At 42.8% G+C, this 23,780-nt stretch overlaps 2 protein-coding genes across 2 annotated transcripts in view; one reads left to right on the plus strand and one right to left on the minus strand.

Annotated features, from left to right (window-relative positions):
• Nucleotides 1-12,799, minus strand: part of PTCD2 (pentatricopeptide repeat domain 2) — a 31,586-nt gene extending 18,787 nt beyond the window's left edge. The window contains exons 1-6 of the mRNA XM_052659191.1: nucleotides 12,682-12,799; nucleotides 11,122-11,214; nucleotides 7,650-7,779; nucleotides 3,496-3,613; nucleotides 545-623; nucleotides 41-132 (exon numbers count right to left, since the gene is read on the minus strand). Coding sequence (XP_052515151.1) covers nucleotides 41-132; nucleotides 545-623; nucleotides 3,496-3,613; nucleotides 7,650-7,779; nucleotides 11,122-11,214; nucleotides 12,682-12,796 — 627 coding nt within the window. The 5' untranslated portion in view covers nucleotides 12,797-12,799. The remainder of the gene's footprint in view (nucleotides 1-40; nucleotides 133-544; nucleotides 624-3,495; nucleotides 3,614-7,649; nucleotides 7,780-11,121; nucleotides 11,215-12,681) is intronic.
• A 91-nt stretch (nucleotides 12,800-12,890) lies between these two features.
• MRPS27 (mitochondrial ribosomal protein S27) overlaps nucleotides 12,891-23,780 on the plus strand; it is a 102,600-nt gene continuing 91,710 nt past the window's right edge. The window contains exons 1-2 of the mRNA XM_052659069.1: nucleotides 12,891-12,986; nucleotides 23,314-23,391. Of these exons, the coding sequence (XP_052515029.1) occupies nucleotides 12,914-12,986; nucleotides 23,314-23,391 (151 nt within the window). The 5' untranslated portion in view covers nucleotides 12,891-12,913. The remainder of the gene's footprint in view (nucleotides 12,987-23,313; nucleotides 23,392-23,780) is intronic.

Here is a 23,780-nt window from a genome sequence, read left to right on the forward strand (position 1 = left end):
AACCCAAAATGCTCTAAAAGTTTAGGGAAGACAGTCTTACCAGTTTGTAGCAAATTGCAAAAGCAAGGACATAGGTATCTTTGTTGAACTTCAGATCTTGGTTTTTCATCTCAATCAGTACTTCCAATGCACCTGCCAAGAACCAGGAGTGGACCACCAGTGTTGAATGCATTCAAGTAAGTTCAGAGCCCTCTACTTTGACACCCAGAGTTCAATCTGTTTAGCCCCATGTATTGAAAAGTATGCTTTGGCACAATAAAAACTTTCAAAGTCATTGAATAGTTAATTAAATTGTAAAATAAATGATCAAATTATACAGGAAGAACTAATATTTTAAACCTATTTTCACTGCAGCATAAGTAAAAACCGGGGTGTTTAAGACATGACGTGATGCAGCACGGTAGCCACATTTAAAGAATGGGGTCTCCATAATTCAGCCACTCATCAGGAATATAAGGGTCACTTTTACATGGCCCATTGGTTTTCCTAACTGCTTTACCTGCAAAGACAGAATTTTTCAGCAAACATAAATTGTGATACTTACTTTTATATTTGCCTTTGATAAATAACATATCCATCAAAATATTGAATGATGTGGAGTCTGAGAAGAAACCTTGTAAATGCTAATGAAGAAAAACAATACAGTTTGGTTAAAAGTTAAAATTATTAAGAGAATACTTACACTGCATCTTCTCTGTCTAGGACTTCCTTTTGTACAAACTTCATTCATTTAGCAAAAAAATTTAAATACTGCCCACTCTTTTGGCATCATGCCTTTGGCAGTGGGCACAGCGAACAAGAGGCAAGAGATCTCTAGGTTTCAGAAATGCAGTGAAGAACGTCTTTATGCAGCACGGCTCTGCCAAGCTTAGAGGAAAAGAACCAGGCCGATTAACCCTGGTGGGGATGGTCCCGGAACCTGAAATGGCAGCTGGAAGTGCGCTTGAGGACAGAGGCAGGACAGGCTTACGCAACTATGATCCTCTTTTGGTACAGAGTTGATTATGTACTTTTTGAAATGACTCACTGACACAGTGGTTCTCAACATTGTTAATGCCATGACAATGTGACACGTGCTGTTCAAATACACCATCAGATGTCTTGTGCTAGTCTGATATTTTCTGAGAACCAATTAGCCAGACCCTGTTCTGGGCACTGAGACTAAAGAAACGATGGACAAGACAAAGACCCTGCCCTAGACTCTAGTAGGGCTTCTTATCTGCAGGGGCTTACATCCTGGCAGAGGAGACAAGAACAAGTGAACAAAACAAGCAAAAAATTAAAAATAAAATTTCAGGTTATCAGTAGAGGCCAAGAAGAATAGTGGAACAGGATAAGGGACAGAAAAGATGAGAAGTAGTCAGGGAAGGCTCTCTGAGACAAGCAGACCTCAATGAAGTGGTGCTATATAGAGCATTCCAGTCTGAGGTCACGGGCCTGACATGTCTGAGAAAGAACAGGAGGTCCAGAGTGGAGTGAGAAAGGCGGAGAGGGGCAGGACCTGAAATACCACGAAGGGCCCCTGAGGGCGCGGCCAGGGCTCCGAGTTCTATGATAAGTGGGGTGGGAAGCCACCAGAGCAGCTCTGTCCATACGGAGAAAGCAAGTCTCAAGTGTGAGCCATGTATGTGGCTCTAAATTTTCAAGTACTGTCATTTAAAAAAGTAAAGAGAAAGATATGAAATCAGCTTTAATAACATGTTACTTAACCCACTAAATCCAAACCTGCAACATGCAATCAATATAAAACATTATTAATGAGATACTTTCCATTCTCCTTTTATGTCAGGTATTTAAAATCCATCATGTACTTTCTACTGCAGCACACGTATGTCTGAACTAGCCACAGTCCAAGGGCTCCGTGTGCATGGGTACCTGTGGGTCGTGGCTCCCTCCCTGGCAGCACTGCAGGGTTCTGGGCAGGGAACATGACAAGGCGGGCGGAAGCAGGATTAGGCTTTATGGCATGTGACTCAGATTCAGTTAATTCTACTGCTCTAGGAAACTTAAACACATACGTGAATGCTTCATACTCAGGTAGGTTATGGAGAAGGCAATGGCACCCCACTCCAGTACTCTTGCCTGGAAAATCCCATGGATGGAGGAGCCTGGTAGGCTGCAGTCCATGAGATCACTAAGAGTCGGACACCACTGAAGCGACTTCACTTTCACTTTTCACTTTCATGCATTAGAGAAGGAAATGGCAGCCCACTCCAGTGTTCTTGCCTGGAGAATCCCAGGGACAGAGGAGCTCGGTGGGCTGCCATCTATGGGGTCGCACAGAGTCGGACATGACTGAAGCGACTTAGCAGCAGCAGCAGCAGGTAGGTTAAAGAAACACTTTACTTCCATTTTCTTTTGGTTTCATTGTTATACTCATGGCTCTGACTTATCAGAGTGAAACTTTAATTTTAGTAACATATACTGATTATAAAAGTCAAATAATATGAAAATATATAAAGTAAAAAGTGAGGATTTCATCTAATTCTTCCCCCGAAAGCAGCAGTTTAATGTATATCCTTCTAGATTTTTAAAACATATATACTATAATGTAAATGTGGTATGTATATTTATCCTTTTAGGAAAAAATAGGTTCAAACTAATCCATACTGTTCTGAAGCCACCTCTTCTCAGCTTAGTAATATTATGGTCATCTTTTTAATACCCGTGGTCCTTTAAATAGGGACAAGCTGAGAGTTGACAGTTCCTCCACGGATAGCAACTTTATATGAAAAAAAGTAAGAGGCAAAAGGACAACCTAGTCATAGAGATTCCTAAAATTATTAAAATGTCCCGGAGGCCAGCCCTAGTCCCCTAATTTAATAAATGTTTCTGACCATGGATAGATTTATAATGTCTCTGAGTTCCTATAAAATAGAAATAATAATACTGCCTACCTGGTCAGGGTAATTGTGGAAAACAAATGAAATGAAATATGTAGATTGCTTAAGCACAATAATGAGGACAGGGTAGATATTCAGTGCATAATTACAAAAATAAGTATTGTTACTTTTGCTTTTAGGAAAAGAAAATCAGATTATGTGAAAGCAGAAATTTTGAAAACAGAAAACCACTTATCAACAGAGCCTTCAGCCAGAAGTAAAAATACAAAAACAGGAGAGAAGCACAGGGGAAGAATGGGAAAGGCAGCCGCCTCAAACCGTCCCAACTGAACGCTCCTCAAAGGAGGGGATGTCGGTCCCCGGTGGACATACATCCAAGGAGGGAGATACCTTGTAATCTGTACCTGCACCTCTTCCACACCTGTTCTCACCTCTGGACGAAGAAACCTACGCCTCTCCATAGGCAGTGACTCCAAGGACACCTTAAAAACGCAGGGAAGAGCTCATTTCCTCAACCTAGTAGCCTTTCTCTGAAAATCTGACTCAGGAGTAATGTGTACAGAAGAACTGCCCTTCCTAACATCACTGAAAACATCCCCTCCTCAGCACAAGGAAATCACGGTGGCAGGGACAGCCACTGGGAGACAGTAACCTGGTCTTTGATGAGCTCCACCGCAGAGTCCTCAAGATCCAGCTCATAGCACAACCTCATGAAAAGCGGCCCAAACTTGTACTCTCCCAAAGTGATGTTCCTGTTCTCTGCATGGTACCTGGTAATCAAAATAATTCAGTGAGCCAAACAGTGGGACTTGGGAAAAGGACAGGCAAACTGTGGCACGCATTCTGCTAGGTGCTGGGGACGCAGCAAAGAGTGCAGTCCTCTCAGTCTGGAGGGGAAAGCGCAGAATTAAAGATGATCAGAAAATCCTGGAAAGCAGAAGTATATTAGGCATTTAAATAAACAAACAAGGTTCATGAGAGTCCCACCACATACTCTGAAGTTAAAAGAAGTAAAATACAGATTGTAATCATCCTCTCAAATTTACCAGCAACCTGCTAGGACTGAGTGTGAGCATATGTCAGGGACTAGCAGGGGTCTTGCATCTGTAAGCCCATCAGGATGGCCCCGCCTCTTTCTGTGCTCCTGGAGGGGAACAAGGAAAGGTGGGGGGTGATGCTCCATCTCCCTCATGTCTGGCTTTGCCCCCATATAGGAGAGCAACAACAAATGGATGCATTTTTTAATCCAGACCTATCTCTCCTTTTTTCTTGGCTCAGGGAAAGGTATATGTGAACCATAATCACCTAGCCAAACAAATTAAATTTGAAATTTTAGTTTTAGAAGACGGCTAATTTCAAAGACAGTGATGTTTTATATGTATGTGGCTTGGGATTTCTACAGGTAGCCAGTCTGCCGGTTAGAACTGCAGAACTGAAAATTGTTCACATATCTCTCCTTTCAATAACCAACTCTTTCTGCTTTAGACACCAGGAAGACAATTTGGTGACAAAACAAGTAACTCATGATTACATGTAAATCAGATTTTAGGAAGATTCATTCATTATGTGACTGAATCCCAGACGCCATGGGCAGAAGCTCTGATTTTAACAGACAGAGAATTTTTTAACCTTCTGCTGAAACCACGGAGGAAAGTCATAATAGCATTATGGATAGTCCCTTCTAAACATATATACTACCAAAGAGAATGATGAATGTACCTTTAAAGATACATTTCATAATCCAATTATAAAAGTTATAAAAATACTCATTGTTTCATTTATAGTTGTTATGAATCAACTTATCATAGCAAAACATCAGGGGTTTCCCCAATGGCTTAGCAGGTAGAGAATCCACCTGCAATGCGGGAGACACAGGAAATGTGGGTTCAGTCCCTGGGTCAGGAAGACCCCCTGGAGGAGGAAACGGCAACCCACTCCAGTGTTCTCACCTGGAGAATCCCATGGACAGAGGAGCCCGATAAGCTCCAATCTACAGGGTCGCAAAGAGCCTGACACAGCTGAGCGACTAGGGACACAATGCACATTAAAACATCAAGCTGTAGACCTTAAAATGTAAATTCATATATGTCATCTGAACCTCAATAAAGCTAGAGGAAAGAAGAAATGAATATTAAAAGGCAGTATAGTTAGTGATTAAGGACTTTTAGGCTCTTGCTTCCAAAATAACAGTTCACATCCCAGCTGTTCTACCTACTGTGTCACTATGAGCAAATTAATTAACCACATTGTACCTCAGTTTCCTCATCTGTAAAATGGAGATATGAAAAGGACTCCAAGAGTTTTTGTGAGGATCAAATGAGATGATATGCCTGGCACATAGGAAGTCTTCCACATACATTACCTCTTACAAAATGTAAGGCATGCTGAAGAAAATATCTTTAAATAATCAATGTATTTCAGTAAATAGTCTCAAGAGAGATGTGTATCAGATTAACAACAAAACTAAAATGAAAATTTTCCCAACTTAAATGACATTCACACTGATGAAAGTGCTAGAAAGTCACAGAGGTAATATGTCACCTCCTCTTGACAAGAGACATTCAATTTCGAGGATCTAAAATCCCCTATAGACCAAGCATGTGGTCAAAACCAGGAGGAGATTCAGTTGCTCCTTGTTTTTGGCTCAATAAAGAGCTTAAGTTGCAGCTCATTGCTCCTCTTCCCCAACGAGGGGCAGCCTGTCTCGGAAAGAAAGAAAATAGGTTGGTGAGGTGGCGGACCAACCACCGCCCCCCAACCCGCCCCCTGCAGCTCATCCAGCTGTCCACAGACAGAGGGAAAGGACAGCAACTGGGCAGAGAGTTACTAGCATCAATAAACAGAAACAAGAGTGGGAGGAGTGTTTAGAATGTTACCCTATTTTGTTGCTCTTGTAAACATCTGATAGCTTTGGCTAGTAAAAAGAAAACTGATAGTAAAAGGAGCCAGAGGGTCTCAAATGATTCAACTTTATGAAACTGAAATAGCAGATTTAGGTTTGCAGATACAGTGTGACTATGAATTAGCATAATCCCTTTTGGAAAATAATCTGGCAGTCTATATTGACAAGCTTTAAAAGGTTCATGTCCTCTGGTCCCCGAAAGAAAAGTTTTACACGTAGAGTTTGCTCATCATAGTACTATTTATCCTGGTGAAAAATCAGAAATGATTTAGACATTCAACAGTAGGGGCACAGTTAATTAAAATACCTAGCCTATAATGGACTAGTGTATAGTCATGAAAATATGATTCCTAGAGTGTTAACAGGCAAAAACATTTATGCTGCAATGCCAACTAGCGAACAAACTATCATGTTATATACACAGTAATAGCCACAACTAGGTAAAATAAACCCTACCAAAACTGCAAAATCTTTGCATAAAAAAAAAGATTGGTGGGAAAACATATCAATATATTAACAGTGGTTTCTTGGATGTGTTAGACAGGCCCCAAGGATGGCTGCCATCAACTCCTCACGCATATGGCTCCATCCATCCACAGGTAGAATTGTTTCCCTTTCCCCATGAATCAGGGGTGGCTAACTCGCCCTGACCAGGAGAATGGGGTGGAGCGAAAATATGTGCCAGCCTTGGGCAGCTCTGCAGGCCTGCAGCGGTGTGCTAGTGCCTCTCCGGCTGGACTTGAGTACTGCGCGGCGGGCGTAGGGACCCTGATGCATCGGAAGTGCCACTGAAGCCTTCTTGGACCTCCCAGCTCAGCCCACTGCATCTGACTGCAGTGCACAGGTGACTTCAGCTGATACTGTAAGAACTGCCCAGCTGAGCCCAGCCGCAGTTCCTGATTCACTGAATTGTGAGAAATAAGCGGTCATTTTAAGTCATTAAGTTCTGTTGTGGTTGGTTATGCAGGAGGAGACAATCAAAACCGCAGAATGTGTAATATATTTCTTGTGTTTTTAAAATTTTCAATGAAATTTGTGTAATTCATGTCTCTTATAGACAAGTTTGAGAAATCAGAAAAGTATACATTTAAACAAACAATATCTATAATGTATAATTTCCAAAGAACCATGGTTAACCTAGGGTGTATATTCTTCTATATACAAGTAACTCGTATTTTTCTCTGTACAGTACAAGTGCAGGTCCATGTATAGAAATGTATCTTTAAAGAATGGTAAAAAGAAGCAATGAATCAGTTTTAGAAATAAAGCCTGTTGGTTTGGCGACATCCTGCTCCCAGGAGACACCTTTGCTGGGTTTCCTAAGAGTAGACTGTGATCACACAGTCCTTCTGACATGGGAAAGCCTGATGAGGGGTCAGAGACAGTAAAGAGACATAAGCCCGGAGTAGCGAGGCTAGTCAGGAGTCCCCTGAAGTGTCTAAGTGAGAGGAGTGAGGCCTGAACTGACATGGGTAATGGGGACAGAGAGAGGAAGGCTGGGATGCGAGACACCAGGCAGTGGACACAGGAGAGCAGATGAGACCAGGGGAAAGAAAGACTGGTGAGTATGAGAACAAACATAGCAAGAAGAAGTCTGTGTGCATGGAACGTGAAGACTAGAGAACATGTGAGTGGACTCAGTGAGTAGTGAGGCTGGTGATCTCCTGGGGCGTAAATTATCTGCTTTTCCATCTTCAGCACCTGGCATGTAGTAGGAACCTAATAAGTTTTTGTTAAATGAATGAATTTAAACATGTGGTGCTCAGGACAGGCACCTGGACAAGAGACTTGGAAGTCGCCAGTGTAGGGGTGATAGCTGCAATCTTCCAGGTGTATGCGATTGCTCAGGAAAGGGAGACAGTGGGAAGAGAAAAGGTGGGCAGTATTCTAAGGAAGTGCCTCACCTGTAAATGACATGTTTAGCCAGCTCCACGTCGTCCCGGGATGCACACAAATGAAGCAGGGTTCTCAACTCCTCTTTCAGGATGAGCTTATTCTGGGTCAGTTTCTCTTCCAGGTTTCTCAAATAGGTTTCTGGAAGAAAGCACAGTGTGGAGGTGGGTATCGCTCGGCTGACTCGGACTGTTCAGGAGTCTGACCTCAGGGAGGAGGGGAGGCCGGAAGCCAGCCCCTTGCAGAGGCCACCGAGCGGGGCTCACGGCCACGCAGCTCCATCACTGGCTGGTCTCGAGCATCAGAGATGGTGTGTGAAAGAGCACATCTGTGTCACAGGGCGCAGGCCCAGGCCTCACTCCAGGCTCCCTGCGCAGTCTCCGGGAGCGGGAGCACGGGAATGTGCATTCTTCACTACCTGGGTGATGCTTCTGTAAAGTTTGAGAACTAATGTCCGAAGAGGCTTAGTCCAGAGAGCTCTATCTACAGGTGACCCATGAGGGAAAAAAAAGCAACCAAGATATCCAAACCATCAGTTGGTCGGGTACCTAGCAGGAAAACTGAAAGGAAAATGTGAAGATGAGTCACCCCACAGTGGAGGACTCACACGATTCAGGAGTACCTCACATCTCTTCCACTTGATTCAGCTTCACCACTGTTTCATTCCTCCTGGTCCCTCTCTAATCAGTTGTTAGAAAGTGTGCCACGGTACTGTACAATGCAGAGGGCAAACCTGTCCGCTAACAGCAGCAAACCATCTTCTAGTGACCGAATCGTTTCAAGGTGATCACTGTCTATGTATCTGAAACTACTGTGGAGACAAACACCAACAGGAAGCGCTGCTTCTTGGCATGAGGAGGCACTGTATTCTTGGCAGAATGTGGGGTGAGAGGCAGGCACCAAGCAAGCATCTGCTTTCCAGAAGGCACGGCTGTTCTCACTATCAGAAGCTGCCAAGAAAAGTCTACAGGATTTGTTCCAAGGCGCAGAGCTCTGAAGGAATGCTGCCTGAAGGAATGGCGGGATATACCTTAAAACACAAAATTGGGAAGCTGAAGTAGATATTGCTTTCGATTTACTAGAAAAAAAGGCCCCCTAGGTTTGGGTTAGTGCAGTAGACTCTCCAATCTTTATTTGCAGGATCTTGTAATGGCTAAAGGTTTTAGAATTGGGAAGACTTGGGCTGAAATCTCCCAGGTAGCACCAGTGGTAAATAACCCACCTGCCAATGCAGGAGACTTAAGAGACACGGGTTTGATCTCTGGGTCGGTAAGATCCCCTGGAAGAGAACATGGCAAGCCACTCCAGTATTCTTGCTGGAGGATCCCATGGACAGAGGAGCCTGGTGGGGTGCATGGGGTCGCAAACTGTCGGACACAACTGAGGCAACTTAGCATGAACGCATGTGTGGGCTGGAATCTAGGCTTTGCCATTTGCATGCTATGGGGAGGTTTGGAGAGGCCTGTGTGTGAGACTTGATTCATGTGTAAAGTGAAGATCATGATGCTGACCTCATGGGATCATCCTGAGATAATGCAAGTAAAGTAAAGCCCTTATCACAGGGCCCAGCATGTAGTAACTGCCAGGAAATCACAGAGGTCATTGTTCTTCTTTCATTCTTCAGTCACGATTTATTCTATTAAATATTTCTAAACAATTTCCAACCTAAAAAGATTTTAATGGATGACTTTACATCTTGTTACTTCTCAATATGTCCAAAATTTCAGCAAATGTAATTTGTATTTTAGAACAACCAGTAAGATTTAGGTGCTTATTGTATATTCGTATTCAGAGGTATCCTTCTTTATGTGAGAGACACAGAGAAGGATAAGATATGGTTCCTGACCTGAAAGAGCTTAGAATCTATTTGAAAAGACAAGATATATTTGCATAAAGGTATCTGAAAACAGTGACAGAGTAGGTGACACGTGACAGTATAAACATGACAGGAAAGAAGAGAGAGATCAAGCAGCAGAAAGAGACCAGGTGTGGTGGAAGCAGAGAAGCGGCAGAGGAGGGACGGGGCTGGGGAGAGTCGGCAGAGCGGCCGGAGTCTGGCATCGCTCGTGCGGGAGTCAGCCTGAGACTCGGCACGGACCTGCGGGGGAAAGGTGGCGAGGGGAGAACGTGACTAGACCAACGGGAGATTACACTGAATTCTAGAAAGGGCGAGATCAACTATGGAGGAGCTAGGAACCTGGGGGGAAGGGGGAAGTTTGTACGTGATGTGGTCTATAAGACAGTAAGTACCACTGTGGGTTCTCATAAAGATGAAATGTGGATAGGACTGTATCTGTAAATACCTGACAGTGGAGTAGAGTGGCACTCATGATGTTAATTGCCTTTCAGAACAGATGCGTGACCATCACAGCCTTAGAAAGATTATGACAGCTGAGTAACAACTAGACTGTGACATGAAGCCCTAACTGCACACTTCACAGAGCTCCAGACGACTTGGAGTAGGCAGCAAAGACTGAAGTCAAATCTAGATTGAGTTTACTAAAGTGGAGACTCAATTCTGTCACTCTTTATCTTCTTGCTCTGTAGATGATTTTGTGTAACAGTATGGCTAGCAAAGTAGTGAAGGAAGACTGGTTTCTGGAGGGCTGGACTGTAGAGGTGGGAGCAAGTGTTCATTAGGTGCTCACAACATCCCACAGTGAGAAGGAGGAAAGCTGAAAAAGTCAACAGAACATACAAGAGAGTTATTAAAAAAAGAGAGGGGTCTTACTCTGTTTATAAAAGAATTTGAATTACTGGGGAAAACTCAATGTGCAGGAGAAGAGGAAATGAATGCAACAAGATTTCTCAGATGCTGAAAGGGAACAGGGCCAGGGGTGGTGGTGGTGTTTTTAGCTCTTTACAATAGAAAGTTTCAAACATACCTAAAAGCAGAGAAATCACCTCCCACATGTCCATCACCCAGCCATAGCAATTATCAGTGTTTTGCTAATTTTTTTAAAGAAACCTGTTTTAGACTACTGATTCTTTCAGCACAGACTGGAAAATATGAAAATACATCATACATTTTTTGTTTCATTTGATTTATCTATAGATACGTATGTGTGTACTAGAGACACAAGGCAAATTGTAATTTTTACTGAGGGTGGCATCAAAAGTGTGAAAAGCCAGTCATGTGGCGCAGTTCTCCGACTTTACTGTGCAGACGAATCGATTGGGGCCCAAGGTTTGGCATTCCTATCCCTCTCTTACTTGCTGCTCACCCTTGAACCTAACTTTGAGAGGCACTGATCTGGAGGACTGGATGCAGCACTAGCTTCAAAGTTTCTCTGGGATCCTGGCAGAAGGGGTAAGAGGAGAATGGTGAAATAAAATATGCACATAGAGGCAGACTAGGAACTAAGAATAAACCATCTCAATTTCTTTTGAAATACAAAATCATTGACAGAGAGACTGAATAGGGATAAAGACAGAGGAAAGTTGAATGACAGATCAATGAAAGAATTTAATAGATTTGATTACCTTTGGTGCCAGGAAGATTACATGCAACAGCCACCTTCTTACGTTGAAATTCCTTTAATTTCACAATACTGTCTGTAAGTAGGTATCTTTTAGCTAAAAATCAGAGAAAGTAAAATCATTTTGACTATTTTATACTTAGCAAATAACGTGAAGAGTTTGACTGTCTCTTTCTAATAACTGATCTGATCTTCACTTAGTATAAATGATCTAAACTGGTACAATTATAAGTCACCCTCATAGGGAAAAAAAATTTCCAAACTACCAGAGAATGCAAATCCTCCACGAGTCTTGTCTGTGTGTGTGAAAGGAGCTAATGATTGTGTATGGGGACAGGAGACAAGAATCTGGACTCCAAAAGACAGATAACAAAACAGATTTGGTTTAAACAGGTAGAAGCATATAGGATAAAAGAAGTAGCTATAGTGTGACCACTGGAATTCCCAGTATTGTCATTTTCCAAATGAGGAGCTGTGACCTCTCAGATCTGAACTCTCAGTATCCACTAGATACATCAGGATTCACTCATCACAACTTAGCAGAAGTGAAGAGTTTGGGAAACATTATTTCTTTAAGATGCTGGCTTATGCATGAATTGGAGCATGGCCAAAGAATCGTCCACTATACGAACTCTGTGTCCAACAATAACACTGTAACAACAAAAATTGCTGCTGATTTCTATAAAGGTGAGCAGTGGTTACAGCAAGACTGCCTTCTGTTCAACCCTTCCTCTGCCAGTTTCCTCGAGCCTTGGGCAAATTACTTAGCGTCCTCCGTTGTTAATGAGGGCTTCCCTGGTGGCTCAGAGGGTAAAGCAGCTGCCCACAATGCGGGAGACCCGTGTTCGATCCCTGGGGGTCGGGAAGATCCCCTGGAGAAGGAAATGACAACCCACTCCAGTACTCTTGCCTGGAAAATCCCATGGACGGAGAAGCCTGGTAGGCTACCGTCCATGGGGTCACAAAGAGTCGGACACGACCGAGCGACTTCACTTTCTTTCTTTCGTTAATGAAGAAGAGAACAGTACCTCTCTCACTAGGTGGTATGAGGAGAAAAGGAAAGAATGTATGTAAAATGTAGTAAAGCCTGACACAAAGTGTTAGATCTTTTATTATCATTCGCCAGCATTGTCAAGTTTAATCATTTCCACAAAGATATCAAGGGATAATTCTGTAAATAAAGAAAGCTGCTCAGAGTCTTTCAGATTGTTAGTTAGAGCTGGACTCTATAGTCTTAGACCTCCTCCCATCCCAGACTCTACAGAACAGTAGGCCCAAGGCGGAGGGGGTGTTCCCGGGAAGCAGCACAGCTCCATCCAAGGGAATATTACAGCCCCAGGGTCAAGACCCCAGCCCAGCCGTCCTTTGATGCCCTGGGACACGGGTGTCTACGACAGGCAGAGACCACCACTGCACCCAGGAGCAGAGGGCGAGGGCATGCTCGGTTGCTCTCGGCCAGAGAGTGACTGGGGCGCTGTTATTTCTCCAAAGAGATGCCCACTGAAGGGTAAAGCTCCCTTCTGTCCCACCCACCCCCTACTTCAAGGCCCGAGGCCGCGGATACCTCCGAGAGGGCAGAGGCAGCAGGTAGAACCAGAGCCTCCCACCCAGGGATACACCAAACTCCGCAGCGCCTGCAGCACAAGGACTCGCTTCGGGGACCTAAAGGTAGCCGCCATGCTGTTCCGGGCCGCACCAAGTGTGGGAGGCGGGGAGGGGGCGGAGCGTCGACCGTGACCCCACCCCTTCCTCTGCCCGCCTCCCCCGGATCAGCATTCCTTTTGGTATGCTCCAAGATGGCGGCCTCCGTGGTGCGGCGCGGGGTCCTCCTGGCGCGGAATGCGTTGCTGCCTCAGCTCTCTCTGGCAGGTTAGTGACTGCTTCTTCCGTGGGGCTGCTTCTTTAGGTCCCCTGAGAACTCTGTTCCTTGAGTAAAAGGAGTAATGGACTTCTAAGGAAAGAAGAAACCACTGGAGGTGTTTGGTACCACAGAAAGGGGAGGCAAGGTCTCTGACCCATCTCCCTCCCCGAAATAGTAAGTGTTTTTTTATCCAGAGGTGTGAGGAGCAGAGCAAGTTCTGGTATGAGAACTTCTGCGGCTGATTTCCGCGTTTATGTGTTCGGGTGGTGGTCTTTTTGCTGCCCCTGAGAAGCCCAAATGTGACCCCCTCGCCCTCCCTGGGGCTGTGAAATTTCTCTCGCTGTTGTGTTTTTAGAGGGGCGTCATAAACGTTCCGGAGAAGGCGATGGCACCCCACTCCAGCACTCTTGCCGGGAAAATCCCGTGGACGGAGGAGCCTGGTGGGCTGCAGTCCATGGGGTCGCGAAGAGTCGGACACGACTGAGCGACTTCAGTTACACTTTTCACTTTCACGCATTGGAGAAGGAAATGGCAACCCACTCCAGTGTTCTTGCCTGGAGAATCCCAGGGACGGGGGAGGCTGGTGGGCTGCCGTCTATGGGGTCGCACAGAGTTGGACACGACTGAAGCGACTTAGCAGCAGCAGCAGCAGCAGCATAAACGTTCTCAACACCTGACCCGTGGCCAGACCCTGGTTTTCACTGGGTGGATGAATTTTTCATTACTAATCTCCGTTTACCTGATGACCTTGGGCGCAATTTGGTTGACCTTTCTTCCCCGAAGTTTTCCATTCAAACAGTAAATGCTAATAGTTTTGAAATACTTTGATATCTGCGTGAATGATGCCTCACTCAAAACCTGTTTAAAGGACCTGCTGATGAAGACATTGGGAAAAACTTTTTTTTTTAAATTTACAGAAGCTAAATCCTGACAAGTGTATCTGATTATGTGATTCGGCTACAGTAATCACCATTGGTTTTTCCAATGCCTCCTATCGACTCTTTCTAACGTCCTCCTCTAGCCCCTATGGAAAAGAAACAAATACAGTTTTTCTCCACACATCTTTAACTATCAACGTGAAACCTTATCATTGGCCACCAGAAGTTTTCTGAGGATTAGCTGGTTGACCTAGCTAATGAAAATGTTTCTTGCCACACATTAGGTGAAGTAGTCTGCCCAGTACCTGGCACCTCAGTAAGCATTAGGGTTGTAGCTGTTTACTAGTGTGTTCAGTTAGGGTTGTTACTAAATGCTTTCCAATTTAAACAAGACCTTGTATTGTTAATCAGGGAGAGTATCGTAGTTGGTTGGAATGTTTGGGACCAGTCATTGTAACCAGGGAATGGACATTAAATAAAGGTGAATTGAGAGAATTTCCAGTTACCGTTTTGACCTAAGATTGAAACGGTGAACTTGTGATCGGTTACACCTGTGCTATCCCTCTGTCGTGGCCATGAGCTGTAAGTGGCTATTTCAGTTAGTTTAAATTTAAAAATTCTTTTCCTTAGTCACATTGATGGTGGTGGTTTAGTCGCTAAGTTGTGTCCAACTTGCAACCTGATGGACTGTAGGCTCCTCTGTCCATGGGATTCTCCAGGAAAGAATACTGGAGTGGGTACAAGGGAAGCCCAACATTAGCTACATTTTAAGTGCTCAGTAGGCACCTGTGGCTAGTGGCCACTGTGGTGGCTAGCTCCTTTATTGCAGAAAGTTATATTGCACAGGCACTGGGTTAGACCACAGATGAAAGGAGTCTTGAAATCAGGAACTGGAGGCTGTAAGGCAAGTAATACAAGATGTTACTGTTTGGTCGGTAAGCTGTGTCCAACTCTTTTGCAACACTATGGACTGTAGCCTACCAGGTTCTTCTGTCAGTGGGATTTCCCAGGGAAGAAAAATGGAACGAGTTGCCATTTCCTTCTCCAGGGGATCTTCCCAACCTAGGGATCAAACCTGTGTCTCCTGCATTGGCAGGCTGATTCTTTACCACAGAGCCACCAGGGAAGCCCCAAAATAAAATAGTACATTATTGACCTCTGGGGGTTTGAGAATGCTGATAAGGAGCTTTACTTTAAGTCGTCAAAACATCTTAAACCATTACAGGATGAAAGAGGAAAAAATTCATACACACTCATGACAAATCGGTGTTTGGAATACGTTGGAACTTCCATCAGTTCTCCTTACAACAGATAAAGGCAACTAAAATAATCAATAGGATGGAAGCAAAATTTATTGAGGTGAACCAAAAGAGGGGTTTCAGTATAAGAAGAGGCTAGAGAAGGAAACTTATTGGGCACTTACTACATAGTGGACATTAGGCGAAGCACTTACTATTATATATGTCCTCGTTTAAATTATGATACAATATTTCCCCATTTTATATATGAAGAGAAATCCTAAGAGGCCTGGTGTAACTTATCCAGATTTTCATAATATTTATGGAAGGCTACGATTCACATTTAGATTTTGGGACTCTAAAGCCTATCTGTTCACTATCACACTGCTTCCCTTTGGATGGGAAACATGTTTGGAGACGTTTTACCAAAAGCCAAATTAACTATACAAAAAACAAGCTTTTTATAAATAAGTATTTACTAAGCTCCAAAATCCTGGTCTTTGGAGGCAGAATTAAGTGAGGAAATATTCATTTTTCAGTGGATAGTTATCTTTGAATATTGTTACTCTAAAATTTGACTGCCTATAGGGTAAGCAGGTTCAAGATGGGTTTATCTGCTAGGGGGGCATAGTTAGAGTGGAGTTAAATGGTCAGAGAGCTAAACTTGTGAGGCTGATAACATCCTATCCCCTTGCTATTTCAGTATTGTCTGAGGGTCAAAATCTTCATCACCTGGGAACTTTTAGAAATGCAGATTCTCTGTTCCCGCCCCAGGCATGCTGAGTCAGAATCTTCATTTAGTCGAGATTCATATGCACATTAAAGTTGGAGAAGCTGATCTAGGTTTTCCATTTTCATTGTCCACTCAACGTTCTTCCTGACTTCATAGAAATTCTTTCTGGTTTTAATGTTAATATACAGACCTCTCAACTACCAACTATCTTAGAAAGATGGATATCCTGATTTAAAAGGTTTACAGAAAATCGAATGTCTGTCTTAAGGTGTAGTAATTTACTATTGCTGCTGTAACAAATCACCACAAATTTGATGGCTTAAAACAACATAGACTTACTGTTTGGTATGTCGGAAGTCTGGTACAGAGTCTTACTGTGCTAAAATCAATCAAGGTTTTGAAAGGGATGTATTCCGTTCAGGAATCTTTAGGGGTGAATCTGTTTTTTCTAGCCTTTTCCATCTTCTGGAGACCACTGCATTCCTTGGCTGATGGCCCCTTTCTCAAACGTCTTCAAAGTGAGCAGTGGCAAGTCAGGTCCTTCTCATATCACTCTGCCTTTCATGCACCACGCTAACAAAGTGTCTCCCTCTTCTACTTTTTAAGGACCTGTGATTACTTTGAATCTACCTGGGGACTTCCTTGGCCATCTAGTGGTTAAGACTCTGTGCTTTCATTGCAGGGGGCACAGGTTCAATCCCTGGTTGGGGAACTATGATCCCACATGCCCCGAGGTGTGGCTAAAAAAACAAAGCATTGAGTCCACCTGTATAACCCTGGACAGTCTCCTCACTTTAAGATCAGCTGATGTGCTGACCTTAATTCCATGTCGTTGTTGTTTAGTTGCTAAGTCATGTCCAACTCTTTTGCAACCCCATGGACTGCAAACCACCAGGCTCCTCTGTCCGTGGAATTTCCCAAGCAAGAATACTGGAATGGGTTGCCTTTTCCTTCTCCAGGGCATCTTCCTGATCTGGGGATTGAATTGTCTCATCTGCTGCCTTGCAGGTGGATTCTTTACTGCTGAGCCACCTGAGAAGCAATCTTAATTCCTTCTGTCACCTTAATCCCCCTTTGCCATGTACCCCAACATTCACAGGTTCTGGGGATTAGGACATGGATGTTTTGGGGGGAGACATTCTGCCTACAACACTGGATAACTCATTGATGTGTTTGCTACTGGTTTCTATTAGGAAAATTTTCCACTTGCCAAGTTTAATTTATCCTTATACCCATTTCCTTTCATTCTGTCCTCAATGGAGATAGAAAATGATGTATGCCTAGTCGCTCAGACAAGAATACTGGAGTGGGTTGCCATACCCTCCTCCAGGGGATCTTCCCAACTCAGGGATCAAACCCAGGTCTCCCACATTGCAGGTGGATTCTTTACCATCTGAGTCACCAGGGATGGTAGGCAAACAGTTAAAGTTCATATATTTGAAAGTTACTGGGCTTATCTTTCGTAAATTTACTAGTCCTGATTTATTTTGTTTCAGTTATGTAATGCCCTTGAACAGCCACACACAGGACATTCTGGGACTCCTTTCTTTCCCCACCATCATCTCCCTGCTTTATGTCTCCCAGTACCAAAATCATGAACATAGTTCTAGATAACTGTTTTTTCTGACTTTAGAATAAGGAGGGCTGATGTCTTATGCTAAAATAAAACATATGTTAGGAGAAGAAATGGAGAATAAGTAAGAAAATGTAATAACAGGTAGAGAATATATAAGTCATCGGTGTCCTGGAATATATTGCTTAACAGTCCCCTCCTTGGGCTTTCTTTGGCCTCTCTCCTTTTCACAGCTATTTGTAAGGCCTCCTCAGACAACCATTTTGCCATTTTGCATTTCTTTTTCTCGGGGATGTTCTTGATCAGTGCCTCCTGTACAATGTCATGAACCTCCATCCATAGTTCTTCAGGCACTCTGTCTAACAGATCTAATCCCTTGAATCTATTTGTCACTTCCACTGTAAAATCGTAAGGGATTTGATTCAGGTCATACCCGAATGGTCTAGTGGTTTTTCCTACTTTCTTCAGTTTAAGTCTGTTGAACTTCAGTTTAAGGCCTTACAAATAGCTGTGAAGAGAAGAGAAGTGAAAGGCAAAGGAGAAAGAAAGATATACCCATTTGAATGTAGAATTCCAAAGAATAGCAAGGAGAGATAAGAAAGCCTTCCTCAGTGATCAATGCAAAGAAATAGAGGAAAACAACAGAATGGGACAGACTAGAGATCTCTTCAAGAAAATTATAGATACCAAGGGAACATTTCATGCAAAGATGGGCACAATAAAGGACAGAAATGATATGGACCTAACAGAAACAGAAGATATTAAGAAGAGGTGGCAAAAACACACAGAACTATACAAAAAAGATCTTCACAACCCAGATAATCATGATGGTGTGATTACTCACCTAGAGCCAGACATCCCGGAATGTGAAGTCAAGTGGGCCTTAGGAAGCATCACTATGAACAAAGCTAGTGGAGGTGATGAAATTCCAGTTGAGCTGTTTCAAATCCTGAAAGATGATGCTGTGAAAGTGCTGCACTCAATATGCCAGCAAATCTGGAAAACTCAGCAGTGACCACAGGACTGGAAAAGGTCAGTTTTCATTCCAATCCCAAAGAAAGGCAATGTCAAAGAATATTCAAACTACTGCACAATTGCACTCATCTCACATGCTAGCAAAGTAATACTCAAAATTCTCCAAGCCAGGCTTCAATAGTACATGAACCGTGAACTTCCAGATGTTCAAGCTGCATTTAGAAAAGGCAGAGGAACCAGAGATCAAATTGCCAACATCCGTTGGACCATCAAAAAAAACGAGAGTTCTAGAAAAACATCTGCTTTATTGACTATGCCAAAGCCTTTGACTGTGTGCATCACAACAAACTGTGGAAAATTCTTAACGAGATGGGACTACAAGACCACCTTACCTGCCTCCTGAGAAATCTGTATGCAGGTCAAGGATCAACAGTTAGAACCCAACATGGAACAACAGACTGGTTCCAAATCAGGAAAGGAGTACATCAAGGCTGTATATTGCCACCCTGCTTATTTAACTTATGTGCAGAGTACATCATGAGAAACACTGGGCTGGATGACGCACAAGCTGGAATCAAGATTGCCGGGAGAAATATCAATAACCTCTGATATGCAGATATCACCACCCTTAGGGCAGAAAGCAAAGAACTAAAGAGCCTCTTGGTGAAAGTGAAAGAGGGGAGTGAAGTTGGCTTAAAACTAAACATTCAAAAAACTAAGATCATGGCATCCGGTCCCATCACTTCATGGCAAATAGATGGGGAAACAGTGAGAGACTTTATTTTTGGGGGCTCCAAAATCACTGCAGATGGTGACTGCAGCCATGAAATTAAAAGACACTTGCTCCTTGGAAGAAAAGTTATGACCAGCATAGACAGCATATCCAAAAGCAGAGAAATTACTTTGCCGACAAAGGTCTGTCTAGTCAAAGCTATGGTTTTTCCAGTAGTCATGTATGGATGTGAGAGTTGGACTATAAAGAAAGCTGAGCACAGAAGAATTGATGCTTTAGAACTGTGGTGTTGGAGACGATTCTTGAGAGTCCCTTGGACTGCAAGGACATCCAACCAGTCTATCCTAAAGGAAGTCAGTTCTGAATATTTTTTGGAAGGACTGATGGTCGAAGCTGAAACTCCAATACTTTGGCCATCTAATTTCGAAGAACTGACTCATTTGAAAAGACTCTGATGCTGGGAAAAATTGAAGGTGGGAGAAGGGGACGACAGAGAATGAGATGGTTGGATGGCATCACTGATTCAATGGACATGAGTTTGAGTCAGCTCTGGGCGTTGGTGTAGGACAGGGAAGCCTGGCATGCTGCAGTCCATGGAGTCACAAAGAGTCAGACATGACTGAGTTGGACACAACTGAGCTGACTGAACTCGGCTTCCTAGGCGGCCGTAGTGGTAAAGAATCCACCTGCCAATGCAGGAGACATAAGAGACGTGGGTTCGATCCCTGGGTCTGGAAGATCCCTTGGAGGAGGGCATGGCAACCCACTACAGTATTCTTGCCAGGAGAATGCCTTGGACAGAGGAGCCTGGAGGGCTACAGTCCATAGGGTCACAAAAGAGTCGGACATGACTGAAGCATCTTAACACGTTCGTCCCCTCCTCAGCTTATTCTTATGTAGAGAAAAGGGCTGTACTTGTTTCCCACAGAAGGGAGTGATCTACCTGGTTTTAGAAATTGAAATTCAGTTTGCATAGAAATGCTGTCATAAATTATGAATGGGTTATCTGAATTGTGTGTTTTGGCTCTGTGTCAGATTGTTAGAGCATGCAGAGACCTTAAATGTCACCCAGCCAACTCCTTCACTTAAAACTACAGGGTCTGGTCTGTTCACTCCTGACCTGGTGTACAGCTGCACACCTAATGCAATGCCATCAGTGCCGTTGGATTTTATTTATCTTGACAGATACAGGAATGTAACTGACAATTTAGAACATCGTTTCTGTGAAAAATGTGTTCTAAGTTCCAAGCATCTAATCATTTATAGTTGCTATTTTTAAAAAATATCTTTATTCCCTTGTGAGGCAATCTTTGGGAGCTTCTATTATTATTGCATCATTGCTTAAGCTTTAGACCTCAAACTTCCACATATTATTCTAGTAAAGTCTGACTAGACTCCTGCTGAAGACAAGGGAGGTGCTGGTTTGGGTATAAACACACACAGGTGTGTTTGTACTTGTTTTATTTGGGAAATGGATAGAGAATACCAGTAGCGTCCTAACAGTGTATGTGATCAGCTCCCATGCCTTCTAGTTGTGTTTGGCTATGGTCTGCTGTGACCTTCAGGTGACTGTCTGCCATTCATTCCTTTTTAATTCTTTAAAACAGCTTTATTTAGATTTAGTTCACATGCATCTAAAGTGGCCAATTTAATGCTTCCTTAGTTTTTTTGTTACATACAGAGGGTTGTGCAGCAGCTGTCACCACAGTCAATTTAGGAGATTTTCATCACCTGAAAAAAACCCAATACCCATTAGCAGTCATGCCCCATTTCCCCCCAGGTTTTCCTGCCCCTCTGCCCTCTAGATCTAGGCAACCAAGACACCTCTGTCTCTATAGATTTCCCTATTGCAGACATTGCATATGATGGAATTATGTAACGTGTAATCTTTTGTGACAGGCTTCTTTTTCCTTAGCATAATATTTTCAAGGTTCATCCATGTAGCATGTATCAGTACTTCTTTTATTGCTGAATAATATTCCTTTCATAAGAATATACCACATTTGTTTATCCATTCATAAATTGATGGATATTTACATCTTTCCTTTTTGGCTATTATGAATAATGTTGTGTACAATTTTTTGTGTGGATCCGTGATTTCATTTCTCTTAGGTATATATGTAAGAGTGGAGTTGTTGGGTTACCTAGTAACCCCATGGTAACATTTTGCAGAACGGCCAGACTTTTCCAGTGTGGCTGCACCATTTCACATTCATACCAGCAATGTACGAGCCAGATTTCTCTACATCCTTATCAACAGCTGTTATCATCTGCCTTTTTAATCATAGCCATCCTAAGTGGATGTGTAGTTGTATTTCAGTATATTTTGCATTTCCTTAATGGGAAGTGATATTAAACATCTTTCCATATACTTATTGGCCATGTATTTATGTGTGTGCTGTTTATGTGTGTGTGTATGTTTTAGAAATGTTTGTTCAGATCCTTTGCCCATTTTTCTGTTGTGTTGTCTTTTCAAATTTCAAGTTGTAAGAGTTTTTTTTTTTTCCCCCCCTTGGTGGTTGTTCAGTCACTTAGTCGTGTCCAACTGTTTGTGACCCCATGGACTGCAGCATACCAGGTCTACCTGTCCTTCACCATCTCCTGGAGCTTGCTCAAACTCATGTCCATCGAGTCAGTGATGCCATCCAACTATCTCATCCTCTGTCATCCCCTTCTCTTCCTGCCTTTAATCTTTCCCAGGATCGGGGTCTTTGCCAGTGAGCCAGTTCTTCACATTAGGTGGCCAAAGTATTGGAGCTTCAGCATCAGTCCTTCCAGTGAATATTCAGGACTGATCTCCTTTTGGATTGACTGGTTTGATCTCCTTACAGTCCAGAGGACTCTCAAGGGTATTCTCTAACACCACAGTTCAAAAGTGTCAATTCTTCAGTGTTCAGCCTTCTTTATGATCCAACTCTCACATCCATACATGACTACTAGACAAACCATAGCCTTGTCTAGGTGGATCTTTGTCAGCAAAGTAATGTCTCTGCTTTTGAATATGCTTTCCTTCCAAGGAGCAAGCGTCTTTTAATTTCACGCTGCAGTTGCCATCTGCAGTGATTTTGGAGCCCAAGAAAACTAAGTCTGTCACTGTTTCCACTGTTTCCCCACCTATTTGCCATGAAGTGATGGGACCGGATGCCATGATCTTCTCTTTTTGAATGCTGAGTTTTAACCAAGTATTTTTCACTCTCCTGTTTCACTTTTACCAAGAGGCTCTTTAGTTCCTCTTTACTTTCTGCCATAAGGGTGGTGCCATCTGCATATATGAGGTTATTGATATCTCCCAGCAGTCTTGATTCCATCTTGTGCTTCATCCAGTCTGGCATTTTGCATGATGTACTTTGCACAAAAGTTAAATAAGCAGAGTGATAATATTCAGCCTTGATGTACTCCTTTCCTTATTTGGAACCAGTCCTTTGTTCCATGTCTGTTTCTAACCTGCTTCTTGACCTGCATACAGGTTTCTGAGGAACCTGAGATTCTGGGTAAAAGTCTCTAATCAGATAAATGATGTGCAGCTATTTCCCTCCTGTTCTGAGTTATCCTTTCACTTTGTTGATGGTGGCTTTGAAGGATAATAAGTTTCATTGTCAGTTGTCATTCCTTCTTTCTCATTTCTTCCTTGAGCTCTTGTGTACTGAGCAGTGTCGCGTGCCGGTCGTTGGACAGGCGTCATCTCGTGGGTCACCCCAGATTTGGCTTGTTAGACTCCTCTTATTTACCCACTGGGTGCTCGGTACTGTTTGCTGTATGTGAAATAAGGGTAAATGTGCTGATCCAACTCAGATGGAAATTTTTTTAGGACTACCTAATGATGATAAACAGTCATTAAATGAGTTAAGCAACCATTCAGCAAGTATTTGGGGTTCTAAGAAGGAATTTTAAAGCTTATCTGGGCTCTTCGTCAGTGGAAACAAATGGCTCCTAGGTCTAAAGTATTAGGAACAAAATTAGCAGCAGTTTTACTAATAATGTTAGAAATTTGAACAGGTTTTCTGCATTTTCTTCCTGTGAGAGGTTGAATGCATGTTGTCATGAACTGAATTGTAAATCTGTGCAATATTGGTTACAGTTTCATAACAGATCTTTAATAGTCTAGTAAATGGAAAATGTGGCAAAGATACAGTTAATAAAAACAGATGTATAAACTGAACATGTATTGAAACCATGCCTGTTGAGGTACTTGTTTTTTTCCTCAGGTAAAAGATACCTACTTTCTGCAGCATATGTGGACAGCCGCAAATGGGAAGCGAGAGAAAAAGAAGATTGTCACCTGGGTAGGTACTCACCGTGCTGTTATATATGTCATTTCCAATCACTCCATGTTTGGTACTGTATATTCATGAGATAGATGAGAAATGCTTTTATAATAATCCAATCAAATAAGCCTATTTTAAGTCTTAAGAATTAGACTATTGTTTCACATGTGGCAGAATTATTTTTTCTTTCTTGCAAATTTCTCTTTCATTTTTGCCATGACAGTCTCTCTGGATTATGTAAACATTAGTTTGTCTTGTTTTCTGTTCATTTTTATCACATAGTTAGTTACCATGCATCCTGACTTTATTTCATCTGCAGAATCAGTCTTTATCATGATGGTTGAAAAATGATGATTTTCCAAATTCATTAATACCTCCACATTTACTAATTAGTACTCAGTATTTAC

This window comes from Budorcas taxicolor, chromosome 20, assembly GCF_023091745.1.
Source record: "Budorcas taxicolor isolate Tak-1 chromosome 20, Takin1.1, whole genome shotgun sequence".
Lineage (NCBI taxonomy): Eukaryota > Metazoa > Chordata > Mammalia > Artiodactyla > Bovidae > Budorcas > Budorcas taxicolor.